Here is a 15263-nt window from a genome sequence, read left to right as displayed (position 1 = left end):
AAGATTGAAGACTTTCAAATTTGAATAATTTAAATTCAAAGCGATTAAAATTTGACAATTTAATATTGAAAACTAAATTGAATCTTTCAAATGCCAAGCTTCTTATATTCTAGAATTTTAAATTGTCATTAGATAATAAAATTACAAGTCAGCATTAAAACTGATTAGAAGACGTTTTCTAAAATGAAAATAAATTAAATTAAAAACCTTTCGAAATATACAGTACTTTTAAATGGGAAACGTTAAAAAAATAATAATAATTTGTAACACTTACCCAATTCAATTTTAATTGAAAATTAAAACCTAAAGAAGGAAAAAATTAAAAATTTAGTGTTGTTAATAAAAATTCAGAAATCTAAAATTGTAACCACTTACAATTACCGAAAGTGCCCTTTTACTGATGCATCAATTTCAGATAAATTAATTTTCATCGTTTTTTATTTTAAACTCAATTTGTAATTTTTTTATTTTAAATCTTCTTTAGAATTATCATTCATTCTAGAAATTTTCGAATATAAAATATTTTTCAATTTGAAATTACTGTTTTATTGTTATATGATTTTATTTTTTGAAAATGTACAGTTTCATGCTTTGTAATCAAAAATTGCTTTATATTTACATCCAAAATTATTAAATTCAAAACTGACTATGAAGGCCTTTAATATAAAATTTCGAAATATTGAATAGCGAAACGGTCCTAAAATGTTGCGTATTTGAATTTGAAACAACAATATATTGAAATTTAAAATTCCCAACCTCTAAAAATCAATCTAAAAATATATATTGTGAATAAGTATCATATGTAGTATCAAGTGACATTTAAAAAGAATGGATAGGATTTTTTTTTTACTAAAAGATGTAATTTTGTCAAATCAAAAGTAATTGTTAGTTTCATCATTACAAATTGCAGAGTTTTAAATAATGCGATAAATATTGTAAACTTTTAAAGTTTAATTATTTTAACACTTTACAAATTGTATAATTTCTAGTTGTGAACTTTCAAGAATTACAAAATGCGCAAATTATGTTAAGTGACAGTTTTTTTGTAACTTAGATACGAAATTATTTGAATGATTAGTGCTTTGTATAATCATCCTTTAACAATGCAAATCAGATTAATTCTTTTTTGACATCTTGAATTAGAATTCTCTCCTTTTGTTGAATACAGAAAACGGAAATTCTTAGGTATTATTCATAAAAATTATAATATAATTGAGTGGGGAAAAAATGTATAATATATTTTTCGTGAAGTGTTATTTATTAAAGTATTTTGAACCTACGTAACGACTGAAATTATGGTTAAAAAATATGATAAATTCATCATCAGTATTACTATTTAGTGAAAATGATAAATTTACATAAGAATTCTCATTCATTTAAATGTATAAAAGCGTATTGGTAATCAGGCTGTTTTATTGCAAATCCTTGAAAGACAATTCTTAAATTTAATCTTCTTCTGCCTCTAGATTTATGTGACTTCCAAATTTAGCATACAGTTGTGCTTTTAAATCGTTCATTGTTTCCTTCAGGTCAGCACATTTACCCTCCAAACACGATATTTCTGCTTGTTTTTTCTTTTTAGCTTCCTCCAAGGATTTCTGGAAAATAAATACGAAAATGTGCTAGGAACATAGAATACTTATGAGAAGAATGTTAATTGCGTAATGTGGCCATCCTTAAATTACGTAACACACATTTTTGAGCTTGTAAAAATTCGTAAGAAAGGAATTTTGACGCCCACGTAATTTTTCCGAATATTTTCAGTCATTTCTTATTAAATACAATTTAGTTATATGGAGACTTTTTGAAACTTTTCGCCTAGAGTGATTGCTAGAGTGATTTATCAGAGATGTCTGTCGGAACGGTTTTGCGGAATGAAGGTGTTATTTGAATAAGCAGCACGGCAATTCTAGATTAATCCCGAATTACGAAATACTTGAAAGTTATTAAAATGAAAAAAAAAGACAAAACAATATGGAGCATGCTGCAAAAACTCGGGAAAGTAAAAAACCTGGGTCATCCAGTTAAAAAAAAAAAATCAAAAACTTATTTTTTTTTTTACAATTTTTTAAATTATTAGTGCAAATCTCTAATGATTTAATATCAATGATGCATGTTTATAGATTTCTCGGCATCGTAAATAATTTTTGCGATCATAATAGACGTTTGTGAAATTTAATATAAAACGAGATATGAATTTTTTACAAATTTTTTATCAATTCACTTAAGTTTATATTTTTAACAATTATTTAACAACTTGAAAGACTTTACTAAAGATTTTATGTATTTCTACTTCCGAAAATCTTATATTTTGTCAAATCTTTGACATACCTCAATTTTAGTGAATAAATTCTTTGAAATTTTATTAAAATTTATAAAATTCCTTGAAGTTAAATGAATTCAATATTTCTTAAAATTTATTTGCATCTTTTGAAAGTTCTTCAGACTTTTTTTAAGGTAATTAAAATTCACTGGAATCTTTTAACATAATCTAAAATCTTTCAAATCCTTTGAAAGTTCGTGAAAATGATTGAAATTCCTTTAATTATTCTGAAAAAATTTTCAATTCTTGAAAATAAACTGTTTGGAATACCTCAACTCTTAAAAACAAAATTCTTTGAAATTTTATAAAGATATTATAAAATTTCTTGAAATTTGATGATATTCCTTAAAATTTGTTAAGATCTTTTGAAAATTCCTTGGAATTTTTTTAAGCTCTTTAAAATTTATTAGAATCATATAAAATATATTACAATTTTTAGAATCCTTCGGAATGTCTTGAAAATTATGGAAGTTCCTTGAAATCATTTGAAATGTACCATTTTTATAATTCGTTTTAATGTTTCGAATTTTCTTAAATTTTTGAAAATAACTTGAAATATTGAAAATCCCTTTAAATCTTTTGAAATGCCTTAAAATCTTTTAAATCCTTTGAAATATCTTGAAGAGTATTAAATTTCCTTGCAATCTTTTAAAATTTCCTAGAATTTAAAAAATTCTTTAAAATGTTTAACATTTTTTTAAATCTGGAAATACCTTGAAATATTGAAAATCTCTTCAAATCTTCAAAATGCTTTTAAATAACTCAATTCTTATGAATAAATACGCTGAAATTTCATTAAAATAGTATACAATCTCATGGAATCACTTGAAGTTAACTGAATTCGATGATATTCCTTAAAATTTGTTTAATTTTTTTTAAAATCCCATGGAATTTCTTAAAGCTTTTTAATATCAATTTTAATCTTTTAAGATACCCTAAAATCGTTTAAAATCTCTTCAAATTCTTGAAATGTATTGGAGTGCCTTGTAATCTTTTAGAGTATCTTAAAATCTTTTAAATTTCTTAAAATCTTCCAAATACTTTTAAATACCTCAATTCTTGTGAATAAATACATTGAAATTGTATTAAAATATTATAAAATCTCTTGTTATCGCGTGAAGTTAAATAAGTTCAAAAATATTTCTCGAAAATTTAATAGAGTTTATAATAAATTCTTCAAGTCTTTTAAATGTTCTACAATATGTTTAATTCTTTCAAATGGCTCAATTTTTTTTAATATTTGGAAATACTTTGAAATATTGAAAATCGCTCCAAACCTTTGAAAGGCCTTAACTCTTGTGAATAAGTTCTTTGAAATTTCGTTAAAATATTATAAAGTCCCTTGAAATCATTGCAATTATTATAAATTTCATAGAAGCCCCTTGAAAATCCCTTAGAATCATTTAAAATATCCTGAAATTTTATAGGTCCTATAAAATCTTTCTAAATCTTCCTAAATTATTTAGAACCGCATGCAAATTTTTAAAGTATTTTGAAAATGTCTTGAAATTTTTTTAAATACTCTAAATTATTTCATTTCTTTTGAGATCCCTTAAATTTTTTTTAAAGATCTTAAAATATCTTTGGAATATTTAAAAATAAAATAATGCGAACGATTTCAGGATATTCTAAAAGATTCCAAGGATTTTCAATTGATTTGAAGAATTTGAAGATATTCGAAAGGATATAATTATTATGATTAAACAATAATTATTTAATCATAATAATTAAATCCTTTCGAATATTTTCAAATTCATGATATTTATTGAAATTCCTTGGAATATTTCAGAATAACCTGAAATCTTATGAATTGCTTTGAAATCCACCAACTTTAAAAAATTAAAATTTTTTCAAATATCACAGTTGAAAAATAAAATAAATAAATAATGTAATTTTTAAGAAAATCGTTGAATTTTGAAGCAAAAAAGAAACACGAAATTTCTACAATAATTTCGTTATTTTTAACTCTAAACTATGTATTTATACCAAAATAATAGGATTTGAAACCCAACAAAACGAGGTTTTAACCAAATAAATGAATTTTCAATAAATAAAATAAATAATTTTCAACAAAACAAAACAAATTCGACGAATAAAAGAGGAATTTTCAAGATGAAAGTTCAATTTTTAACCAAAGAAATTTTAAAAAATGATATATTATTTATATAAAAGATAACAGTAAATAAAATTCTTGTTAATAAATTCTTTTGAAATCTCATTAAAATATTATAAAATTCCTTGAAATCTCGTGAATTCACATGAAATCTGACGACATTCTTTGAAATATTGTAAGTCCTATGAAATTATGATTTGAAAACCTGGCAATTTTATTAAAATTCTGAAATCCTTGGAAACCTGATAAAATCCCGTGAAATTCCTTAAAAATCCTTTAAAAAATTAATTTGGGTTCTTTTAAAATATTTTACCCGATAAAATTATAAAATGTGGCATGAATTTTCGGGCAGTAGAAATTTCCAAAAATGCCAAAAATTTGGTTTTCATAAATATTGTATTTTTATAGAATGATGGAAAAAATCAAAATGTATGCACTGTAATGTAAATAAAAGTATTAGTCTTTACAAAATTATTATAATCTTTTATTGTAGTTAATATATATGAATGTTTTACTCTAATTTTGGTTAGATGGATTTGATATCGATTAAAAAAATATATTACGCAACAGTATCAGCCCCCCCCCCCCTCAAAAAAAGTTGTCACCTAATTTATGGATGTTCTTTGACAGATTAAAAAAATTGAAAAAAAATCCTTTGTGTGATTTTGATAAAATTACCTGAGTTTTTTCAAGATCTTGGGTAATAAACACTTCTCCGAATTGGTACGGTATTTTAACATCATCGTCTAAAAGAGCTAATTCGTCGACAGCATCTTCCAAATTTTGTAAATCACCCTGGAAATTAAAAATTATTTGTTATTAGACATTTATTAATGTTTTTTCATCATTAATATTGATAAGTTTTAATTTATTGTACACAAATGTACACATCGGCGTAACAGCGTGTCATGCATTTGTAGGTTAAGTTGAAGAAATGATGTGTTACATACCTGTTTAACTTTTAGCTCTTCTTTATAATCTTCCATTTTTGCATTTTGTCTTGCAAATTTATTGATTTTTTGTTGATCTTCAAACGTGATATGAACATCGGAATCCTGTAAATTAGGATATATAAAACTGTAAGAACATAATGTAAGTGTTTAATTAAGTATCTATAGAAATAAACGTACCGGTTGAAATCCTGCTTGAGTATTTTTACCACCAGCCATTGTAAAATTATATTATTTAAATAAATATATATATATATATATATAAACGATTACAGTTCACGCTATTTTTGGAAGAGCGCGTGGATCATGACATCAAATTACTGATTTCTGTCCAATATTGTCAACGTCAGTGGTACCAACCGTTAGAAATATACTATAATAATTTGAACTTTTTTCTGGTGTATTTATAATCTTTGTTGGATGAATCCACATATTCACGTGGTTATCCATGGAAATCAAAATTCAAAATTTTGGCTTTTGTTAACTTTTTAAAAGAATTCAAACCTATTATTTTGGTTATTTTTCAGCAGTTCGTAAAGGAATCTGATTTTTGAAATTTTTCGTATAAAGTTAAATACAAAACGAAAGTAGGAAAATAGGAGCAATGAAATAAGAAAATTAATTATTTCCAGCAAAATATTTATTTAGTATAGGAGAATTTTAAAATGAGAATTCATAAGAATACGTAAGAGTTTTCTACCTTATCGATATCGCTCCTGTAAATAGATTTTCTCTTATTTAAGATACACTGGTGCAAGTTTAATGGCTAAAAACACTGCAGTTAAGTTACTGAGGATCAGGGAAACTGGTAAGGGAATGTCATGAAAAACCTGAAAAGGTCAGGAAGTTTTCAGTAAACTGAAATTTAAGTTAATATTAATATTTTGTTTGAAAACTCGATTTTTTCGTTTAAACTTAATACAATTTTTTCTAAATTTCATAATTGGAATATTTGTTTGAAATTTTGCCTTTTTTAGTTGAAAATTCAAGTTTTTAGTTGAAAATTGGTCTTTTGCCGTGGAAAATTCAACATTGGGGGTTTAAATTCATTTATTTTATTAGATATTCATTATTTTATTTGCTTAAAAGTGTATCATTTTTAGTCGAGAAATTCCTTTATTTTGTTAAAAATTCTTCATTTAGTTAAAGATTCAATTATTTTGACAGATAATACATATTTTTGCGTAGAAATTAAACATTAATCGTAGAATGTTTTCCTAATTTTGTTTAAAATTCAACCATTTTATTGGAATTTTTTTTTCTTTCTGAAAAATGTATATTTTGAACTTGAAAAGTCAACTGTTTTGTAGAATTCAAAATGTATTTTTGCATTGAAAAATCAACTTCTTGTTTCAAAATTCTTGTATTTTGTTCAAAAATTCGTCATTTTTAGTTTTAATTTTTAATCTTTTGATAGAAAAATCAACTATTTGGTGGAATATTATTATTATATTATTATTTGGTAGAATATTCTATTTTTCGGTTAAAAATGTATGTTCTGTAGTTGTAAATTAAAATTCCACTATCGGCATGAAAATTCATCTTTTGTGGTAGAATATTTATCTTCTTAGTGTTTGATTAATCTATTTGGTGGACAATTTATTTTTATGGTTGAAAAATTCCATTTTATTGTTGAAAATGCATGTATTTTATTAAAATTTAATTTGCTTTGTAGAAAAATAACATCATTAGTTGAAAATTGACCTTTTCGGTTAAACATTTATTTGTTTGGTTGAAAATGAAACTGTTATCTTGAATATTGCTCTTTTATTCGTCGAATTTGTTAGTTTGGTTGCAAATTATTTTTTTTGTTTGTTAAAAATTCATTTCGTTCTCTGAAAATGTAACTTCCATTTTTTCTTGGAAATGTATATTTTTTTAGATGAGAATTCATTTATTTTGTTTATATATCGTCTTGTTGGGCTTAAAATCCTATTATTTTGATATAAAATAAATATTTTAGAGTTGAAAATAACGAAATTTTTGTAGAAGTTTCGAGTTCTTTTTTGCTTTAAAATTCAACGATTTTGTTGAAAAATACATTTTTTGTTAAAAATGTATATTTAAAATTAAACATTTCGGAAGAATTTTTTTCTTTATTTGATCTAAGATAGAAAACTGAACTTCTTGTTGCAAAATTCATTAATTTTGTTGAAAATTCGTCTTTTTAGGTTTTAAATTTAACTTTTTGGTATAAAAAACAACTATTTGATTGAAAGTTATTATTTTGTTGAAACTGCAATACCTCTATGCTTACAAAATTCAGTTTGACTCTTGCCAGTAAAAATCTTTAGGATGTACTTTGAAACAAATTTTTTTTTATATTAACATTATTGCTCTCATAGGTGTAAAGTTGTTTTTATATCTGAAAGACAAATTTATAATGGTCAGGGAAAATAAAAGATTGATCAGTGAAAAGTCAGGGAATTTCAAAATTTTGATAATTTTTTTATTATAAACTAAGAGATATGTTTCGAAATGTTAAAACAATAAATATTTACTATATTTAGAATTGTTCACCGAGTGGTCTGATTGTCAATTCAGTAATTTGAACACGTGTTGGAGTTCCCAAAACATAAAGTATTGCGTCTGCTACATCCTCAGATTTTAGAGCAGGTAAATTCTCGATCTTCCCCAAGAAATCCGCATTTTTTAAATTTGCTGAAAAAATGTCAGTTTGCACTAATCCTGGGCTGATGCTCTGTATAGAAAGGTAGATAAAATTAAACACTTTTATTGAAAATGATATAATAGTTCTAACTTATTACATTGTGATGTCACTGAAAATGGAAATTTTATATTTTTAAATCAGTGAAGGTATTAGAAACTTAAAGAATAACAAGTATATTAATGCAGGCCTCACTGGTACCTATATCTCCTGCTGTATTCTGTATTCAGATGTGTTCCCTAAAGCTTTCTGTTGACTCGTTTCTGCAGATAAAAATACCCTAGAGAAAACTTTGCAAGTCTTACGGAAATAAAAACAAAAAGGTTTCAGGTTTTCTAAATAATCATTTTGGAAAATTCTTTTGAATACTTGAGAAAGTTTTATTTATTGAATACTTTAGATTAAATTTATGTCTAAGTCACTCATAAAAACTAGAACAACAGCAAGTTCTTATCAAAGTCATTTTCTTGTATTTAAAAATGATCTTATGTACTTATGTACTTAGCTTATCATACGTTATCCACACTCAGAAAAATATTCGCCTTGAATTCAAGAAACCGTTCCTTCAACAGAATTTTTTCCAACTAACAAAAAATAACATTTAAATTAAGAAAATCATTTTAAATTGATGAACAATTTTCATTGTAACAAAAAAATATTTATTTGTACAAAAAAATTTTCTCTGATTCAAATGCATTTTCTTTGAGTTAAAAGAAACTCTTAAATGACTGAGTACCAATGAATATTTGTATTTAATTCAAAGAAGTTTCCTTTGAATCAAAGAATCTTTTTTCTGAGTGATATGTCCAAAAAATTTGTTGAATACTTAAAAAATTTTTTAGTGATAGAAATACAGTAGAAAAGAAAAACAAAAAAAGCTGGGAAAAATAAACTCAAAGATGATAATTTTATAATTATGCCATTCGTCTATTTTTTATTCTTTCAACTTTTCTTCATTTTTTAAATTTATTTTTATTAGTATCAAATCTTGAGCTTCTTAAAGGATTTTTCAAAGCTAGCTAAATAATTAATTTAAAAAAGAAACTTATATATACCCATTTTTTAAATGGTAAAAAAATGTCCCCCCAATTTTTATTTTATAGGGACTGTGAGGCCTGTTAATGAATAAGAGTGCATGCATACCGTTGATCTTATTTTACTTCCAAGTAACTCCACTTCTAAAGTTGACGTTATTGCAGTAACTGCATGTTTCGTTGCAGAATAAATATTCGAGCTCATACTCGAATTTCTTATTATTCTATGCCCAACGATACTGAAATAGATATTCCCATTTTATTTTCGATTTCGTTTTTTTAAATGTATAGGTCTTTGCTAAAAGTTGAGGACTATGTAATTATTTACAAACCGGATGTAGTAGTACTAATTCTGTTTTAAATTGTTCACGCCTCTGACTGATTATAAGTTATTAGGGAATACAATTTCCCTTTAAATGATTTTTAAAATTCGCAGCACAGGGACTTTTACTTTTTAAATTTATAATTAATTAAGAAACGTGTAACCCCTGCTACCAAACTTTTCCTCGCGCAGCTGAGGGACCACCATCCAGACTGAGCCGTAATGAGGAATACAGTACTAAACATCACATTTTTTTTATAATTAGTAATTTAGTAATATTATATTCGAAATATATGGATTTTGGCAATCCCAGTAATATGTTACTACTTGCCCTAATATAATAAAAATAAGAATAAGTGCACACCTTGAAAATTTTGTCTCAATTTTATCGAACATGTTCAGAACTTGTATGTTATAAGATTCAGAAAATGTCAATAAATGTGGCAAAATGAGGATACATGTAGGAAAATTGAGTGACAATTGCAGAATTTTCTGTAATATATTGTATCTGAAAATTCCGAACATTGTAACTTGCAGGCTTCGGACTTACGCCACTATTGACAATATTTGACATCTTTTTAGCAAAGCAACTATTTTATATTGGTGTAAAATATTTCGTGACTCTGAAAAGGACCGATTATTTGAATTAAAAAAATAAAAAAATATTGTCGAATTTTATTCTTCATTAAGTATAGAGGGGCCCCGCTGATAAGGGAAAACGACTGTAGCACCATGAATGTCCTCAATTGATTGAGGGACCTTCAATAAAAATAGACCAACCTATTGATATTTATTATGTGACCTTCTTCGCCAGACTCTTTCATCATTTTCAATGCTTGCTGAGTACAACATAATAATCCCATAATATTCACACCAACGACTTTATCCCAGACTTCTTTGTTTGTATCTAAAAATTTTTGTAAGACACATTATTGTGAATTTTTAGAAATTCATCACGTTTATTCATCAAGCTGAAGTTTTATTGAATATAATCATAATTGTACCTATAATTTTTCCGGACAATAGAACCCCAGCGTTGTTCACAAGAACGTGGACACTACCTAAATTTTTCTTTACCCATTGAAATGTCTGAGTAACATTTTCTTCCTTTGAAATGTCACATTCGAGGGCATAGAATTTTCTTTTCCCTTTAAACGTTTTCATATGATCCTGAAATTAAAAATTTGTTAAACATATTTTAATAACAGGCAGGCCGCTGTTCAGGGAAAACCTGGAAACTGGAAATTACGAAAAAGTCAGGAAATTTTGAAAAAAAAAAAATGGCAAAAATCAGGGAATTCCTGTAAGAAACACTTTTAGTAACTATCAATAATAATAATCAGGGCTGCGCTAACCTTGTTTTTTTAAACTTATTTAAAATTTACTGAATTCAATGAATTTTCAGTATTTTTGAATTGTTACCAATTAAATTGATTTTTTTAAATTCGCCTTGAATTTGTATTAGTGTTATCGAATTCTTCTCATTTTCCTTAACATACCCTAAAATCGCAACAGTTTAACTGAAGTCAATGGAATGTTCTGTATTTTTCAAATTGATTCAATTTTTATTTAATTTGACGTTCGGTCTTAGACGAAAAGAAAATAAGAAAACATTTTTTTCTTAAAGACAACATTAAGAATGAAAAAAGTAAATTTCTGGACAAACGACACAAGATACGAAACAAAGTGATAAGGAAAAAGTTGTGACAAATCAAAGTTTTAGACAAGCGACACAAGTTATGAAAAACATTAAGACAAAAGTTGTCCACCCAAAACGGATGAACAAATTTGCTATTATTAATTTTTAGATCTGGCGAGTAAGTTTTATTTTAATCCTAAAAATATTAAAAATAAGAAAATTAAGTTTCCGTTGAGAATGTATTTAAAAAAATATTTTTTTGGAAAAAGATACAAGCTGCAATAATATTATATTTAGCATAGAACCACCTTGCGCTAGGACGCGTATTTTTAATTTGTAAACAATAGAATTGCAGTCTAAAACCTAAAAATAGGTACGTGCTTCCTTAGTTTAATAAACAAATACAAAAATAAACATTGTTTTTTGGTAACTTCAGGTACAAATGAACAAAATTAAATTTTTCGTCATTTTTGTTTAAAATTTCAATCGACTCGCTCAGTGAATATGAAATAATGTTTATTAAAGTATATGAGGGTATATTATTTAAAAACGGTACCATATCGAAACACTGAAGAAACACAATATTTTTTTCACTATATTAGTCTAGTGCCAAATTTTTTTCGAATTTGTCTTAATTCCTTTAGAAAAAAAATGTTTACCTCCATTTTTTGCTTTCTTCGAGCCAATCCTACCACAGTCATTCCTTCTCGAACTAAGGCCTCAACTGTTGCTAATCCTATGCCTGCAGAAGCACCAGTGACTATAGCAACTTTTCCAGCCCAGCGATCCATTTTTATTAAATAAATTAAAATTAAAATTAATATTTATGATTCTAAAAATTAACTGTTTAAATAAAAAACAAAAATGCTATATATAATTTGTTGTGGTGCCGTTGCGATACACTGGAGAACTGCGCTATTTAAGGATTTTATTTATATTTTTCCTGTCCATCCTCCACTATTATCTGGTGGGGATAGACCACTGATATATCGTATCAGTGGGAGAGATAATGTTCAATTCCAATGACTTGCAAATCTTTAATTTAACGCAGATTACATTAGGGAGCCGCTGCATATAACGTAACATAAAAAAGGGGTAAGGGGGTTCTTGTTTCGTTACGTTCTTATATATATATATATATATATATATGTGTGCGTGTGGGGGGGGGTATTGTTGACTCGAGTACGTAACGTTTTTAATTGCGATGTTACTAAATACCTTGAAAATATCCAACACATTGTTATCGAAAACCTGCTTGGTTGCGACACTACAACCATTTTCCGTAACATCAATTTTGTATATTGAATTTTCCAATTGAATAATTTTACTCCATCATAAAATTTATTTCTAAATGTTTCTACGAATTATTGATAGAAGAGAATATTTAAATTATAAATGGTTGTTTGATATTGGGAACCAATCCTGTTCTTAATATTTTGCTACCCCACTATAATTTCTCTACTTTTTTGCGTTTTCAAACGGATAAGAAAAATTAAATTATGCCGGAAAGACTTATTTCGAAGAGTTGGAAAAAAATTTAGAAGCTTTTTAATAATTTTGCATGTTTTTAAGATTACATTTTTAAAAATATTTCTGGGAAAAATTTTATTGGTTTAATTTCAAGTTTTGAAGATCTCGAAATGTGTAGAGAAGTAATATGGATATACTCAATTTTGCAGGACAAGAAAAGGAAAAAAATATTCTCAAGATTCATGAGAAAATTTCAAATGAATTTTTTATTAATGAATTCTAAAGGAAAATTGAAAAAGAATACGAAACATTTCAAATTATTTCCTGAAACTTTGAAAAAGAGTGTAACAGATTTTACAGCAAAATGTTGCCACAATACATGATTTTAGAACAAATTTGAGTAAGAGTAAGAGACACTTAGAATTTTAGAAAGATTAAAAATAATAAAAACTTACAAGATATTTGAGGAATTTTGTAACGTTTTAAGAAAATGAAACAAATTCTGTAGGTTCCTAGGAAAAATTATTTTTTATTTTGAAACATTAATTATAATCGTATTTTTTTTAATGTTCGAAAAATTTGAATAATCTAAAAATAATAGAAGGTTAAAAATTCTGAAAGGATTAAATTTTTCTTTAAAGATTTATAGGAAGATTTTTCATGATTTTTTATTTTGTTAAATTAAGTTTCAGAGAAAATTTGGAAAAGATTCCAAAAGATTTCCTCCTTAAATTTCGACAAAGAGTAGAAGATTTTATAGAAAAATGTTTTCATTTGTTAAGATTAAAAATCCAAAAAATAGAGTAAATTCAAGAAATATTTAGAAGATTGAAAACGAATTTTAAACTGTAAAAGATTTTTTAAAATTCAGATTTTTTTAAAGATTTCAAACTATAACTTTAGAAGCTTTACAAGAATTTTCAAAGCTTTCAAGTAAATAAACAATTTTTCTTAAAATTCCTAGGATAATTTGCAAGATTTTAAGGCAATTTGCCTTACATTTTGCATCCTTTTTAAAATTTTTAAGAAAAATTCAAGTTAGCTAAAAGTATTTTAGGCATTTAAGAGGCTTTGAATAGATTTCAAATGTTTTAAAACATGGAAGCATTTTCTAAAATTTATCAAATATTTTTTAGTTCTTCCAAACTTCTAAAGTTCCTGAATATCTTTTAATAAGGTTAAAATTTTTCTTAATATTTTCTTATTCCCATAAAGTAAATTTTGTTTTAAATCTTCTAGATTTCTTTTTGACATAACTAAAGTATTTAAATATATTTTCTAATTATGTCATGAATCTTATAAAATTTATATTTGTATAAGTTTAAAAAGAAACTGAGAATATTTCTTTTTTCTAAAGTAATTTCAGTAGTTGTGCCTAAAAAAGTTTTTTAACATCCAGTGTTACACCATGACATTGTTCTATTTGTTTCTATATGTGTATTAGGTTTTTAAATATGTTGGTTAGGGGGAGTGGGAGGGGGCATGGGAAATGTTACGGTCTGTTACATTGGGGGAATATGTGAACGCTCCCTTATTTCGCTATTTAAATGGAACTTTGGTAAAATTATCAATCTAAATTTTTCCATCATAGATGAAATTGTGCATGAATTGCACATATTTAATCAGCAGATTAAATGGTATGTTTGGTTAGTCTCACGTACAGTCAATTTTGTTACAATTCTCAATTCTATGTCCACTATACGGAGAAAAATATATGTTAGCACAGACTATCTAGATATTAATAGGTAATATCTTAGCGATTTAACTATGGGACAGAAATCTATATGCTGAAGAAGAGCATCCGTAGATATTAAAAAGAAGTTTTTAACTGACAATATCCAAGATATGAAAGGGCAGAATCTAAGATATTCCAGAAATATTTTTTAATTGTGCAGTAATTAACTGTAAAGCATGCCATTTTCTATAAAATGCAAAAGAATGTAAGTACACTCAGAAACTTTGTACTGGAAAAATAACTAAATTAGGTTACAATCGAGGGACCAAGGCGATAATTCGTATATTTTAATGCAATAATCGTAAGCTATGCTATTTTTATATGTAATTTTCCTATTGATAATACGAAGTCGTAGTATTTTTTATAGTAAAATCCTAGATAGGATAAATTAGTAGAGACATAATTAAATTATATAAAAAGAGTAGAAGTAATAAGTACCTAAAATAAGATAAAAGACTAAATTTGTAAGAGGAATTGCTATTGTCTGTAGGAATATGAATTATACTACGACACTTTCTATTTTTTGTATTATGGAGTAAGACAAATTCGGAAGATCGTTCTCGAATATTAGTGAGTGACTTAGTAAGCGAGCCTAGTGTTGGACCGAGGGCAGCCGAGCGTAAACGATGTCAGCCGACCAACGCTCTACTGAAATTGCTTAAATTTATCAATTACTCAATTTGGGTTGATGCAAAGATCCTGAATGCAATAAATTAGGATAATTCGAAAAGTTACTATTGAAAAACAAATTTTCCACAGAGAGCAAAAAATAATTTTTTAACCTCGATATTAGGATATTTGATTACGTTAAGATATTATTACACCATTAAGCCATTTTCCTTTCGGGGTAGGCGTGACTCTCTCGGCAGGAGAAAGGAGTAGTGTGTGGAAGGGATAGAGATTTTTTAGATTGATCCAGAATTCTCGTGCTATTTAAGTAAATAACACGTTCGTTCCCCAACACTGCTCCGACCCAGGTTGCTGATCAATCTCTCTAGCAATCACCCCA

At 26.2% G+C, this 15263-nt stretch overlaps 3 protein-coding genes across 4 annotated transcripts in view; 1 reads left to right on the top strand and 2 right to left on the bottom strand.

Annotated features, from left to right (window-relative positions):
• Window positions 1-15263, top strand: part of LOC117170331 (RNA-binding motif protein, X chromosome-like) — a 61884-nt gene that overhangs the window by 43813 nt on the left and 2808 nt on the right. The gene's annotated exons all lie outside the window — the stretch shown is intronic.
• On the bottom strand, window positions 1240-5734 carry LOC117170334 (prefoldin subunit 4). Its single transcript, XM_033357056.1, has 4 exons — window positions 5567-5734; window positions 5387-5491; window positions 5115-5231; window positions 1240-1598 (listed from the first exon to the last, which is right to left on the bottom strand). The coding sequence occupies exons 1-4, from the start codon at window positions 5603-5605 to the stop codon at window positions 1446-1448; spliced, it is 414 nt and encodes a 137-aa protein (XP_033212947.1). The 5' UTR covers window positions 5606-5734; the 3' UTR covers window positions 1240-1445.
• Window positions 7638-11944, bottom strand: LOC117170333 (farnesol dehydrogenase-like). 2 transcript variants are annotated; one of them, XM_033357055.1, is made up of 6 exons: window positions 11709-11944; window positions 10415-10580; window positions 10191-10317; window positions 9198-9327; window positions 7888-8087; window positions 7638-7751 (listed from the first exon to the last, which is right to left on the bottom strand). In XM_033357055.1, the coding sequence occupies exons 1-5, from the start codon at window positions 11838-11840 to the stop codon at window positions 7893-7895; spliced, it is 750 nt and encodes a 249-aa protein (XP_033212946.1). In that variant the 5' UTR covers window positions 11841-11944; the 3' UTR covers window positions 7638-7751; window positions 7888-7892. The 2 variants fall into 2 exon arrangements, with proteins under 2 accessions (XP_033212946.1, XP_033212944.1); XM_033357053.1 differs by lacking the exon at window positions 7638-7751 and having other exon boundaries at window positions 7814-8087.

Source organism: Belonocnema kinseyi, chromosome 3 (assembly GCF_010883055.1).
Source record: "Belonocnema kinseyi isolate 2016_QV_RU_SX_M_011 chromosome 3, B_treatae_v1, whole genome shotgun sequence".
Taxonomy (NCBI): domain Eukaryota; kingdom Metazoa; phylum Arthropoda; class Insecta; order Hymenoptera; family Cynipidae; genus Belonocnema; species Belonocnema kinseyi.
The sequence above is the reverse complement of the archived record's forward strand: the minus strand, read 5'-3'. Positions and strand labels throughout refer to the sequence as shown.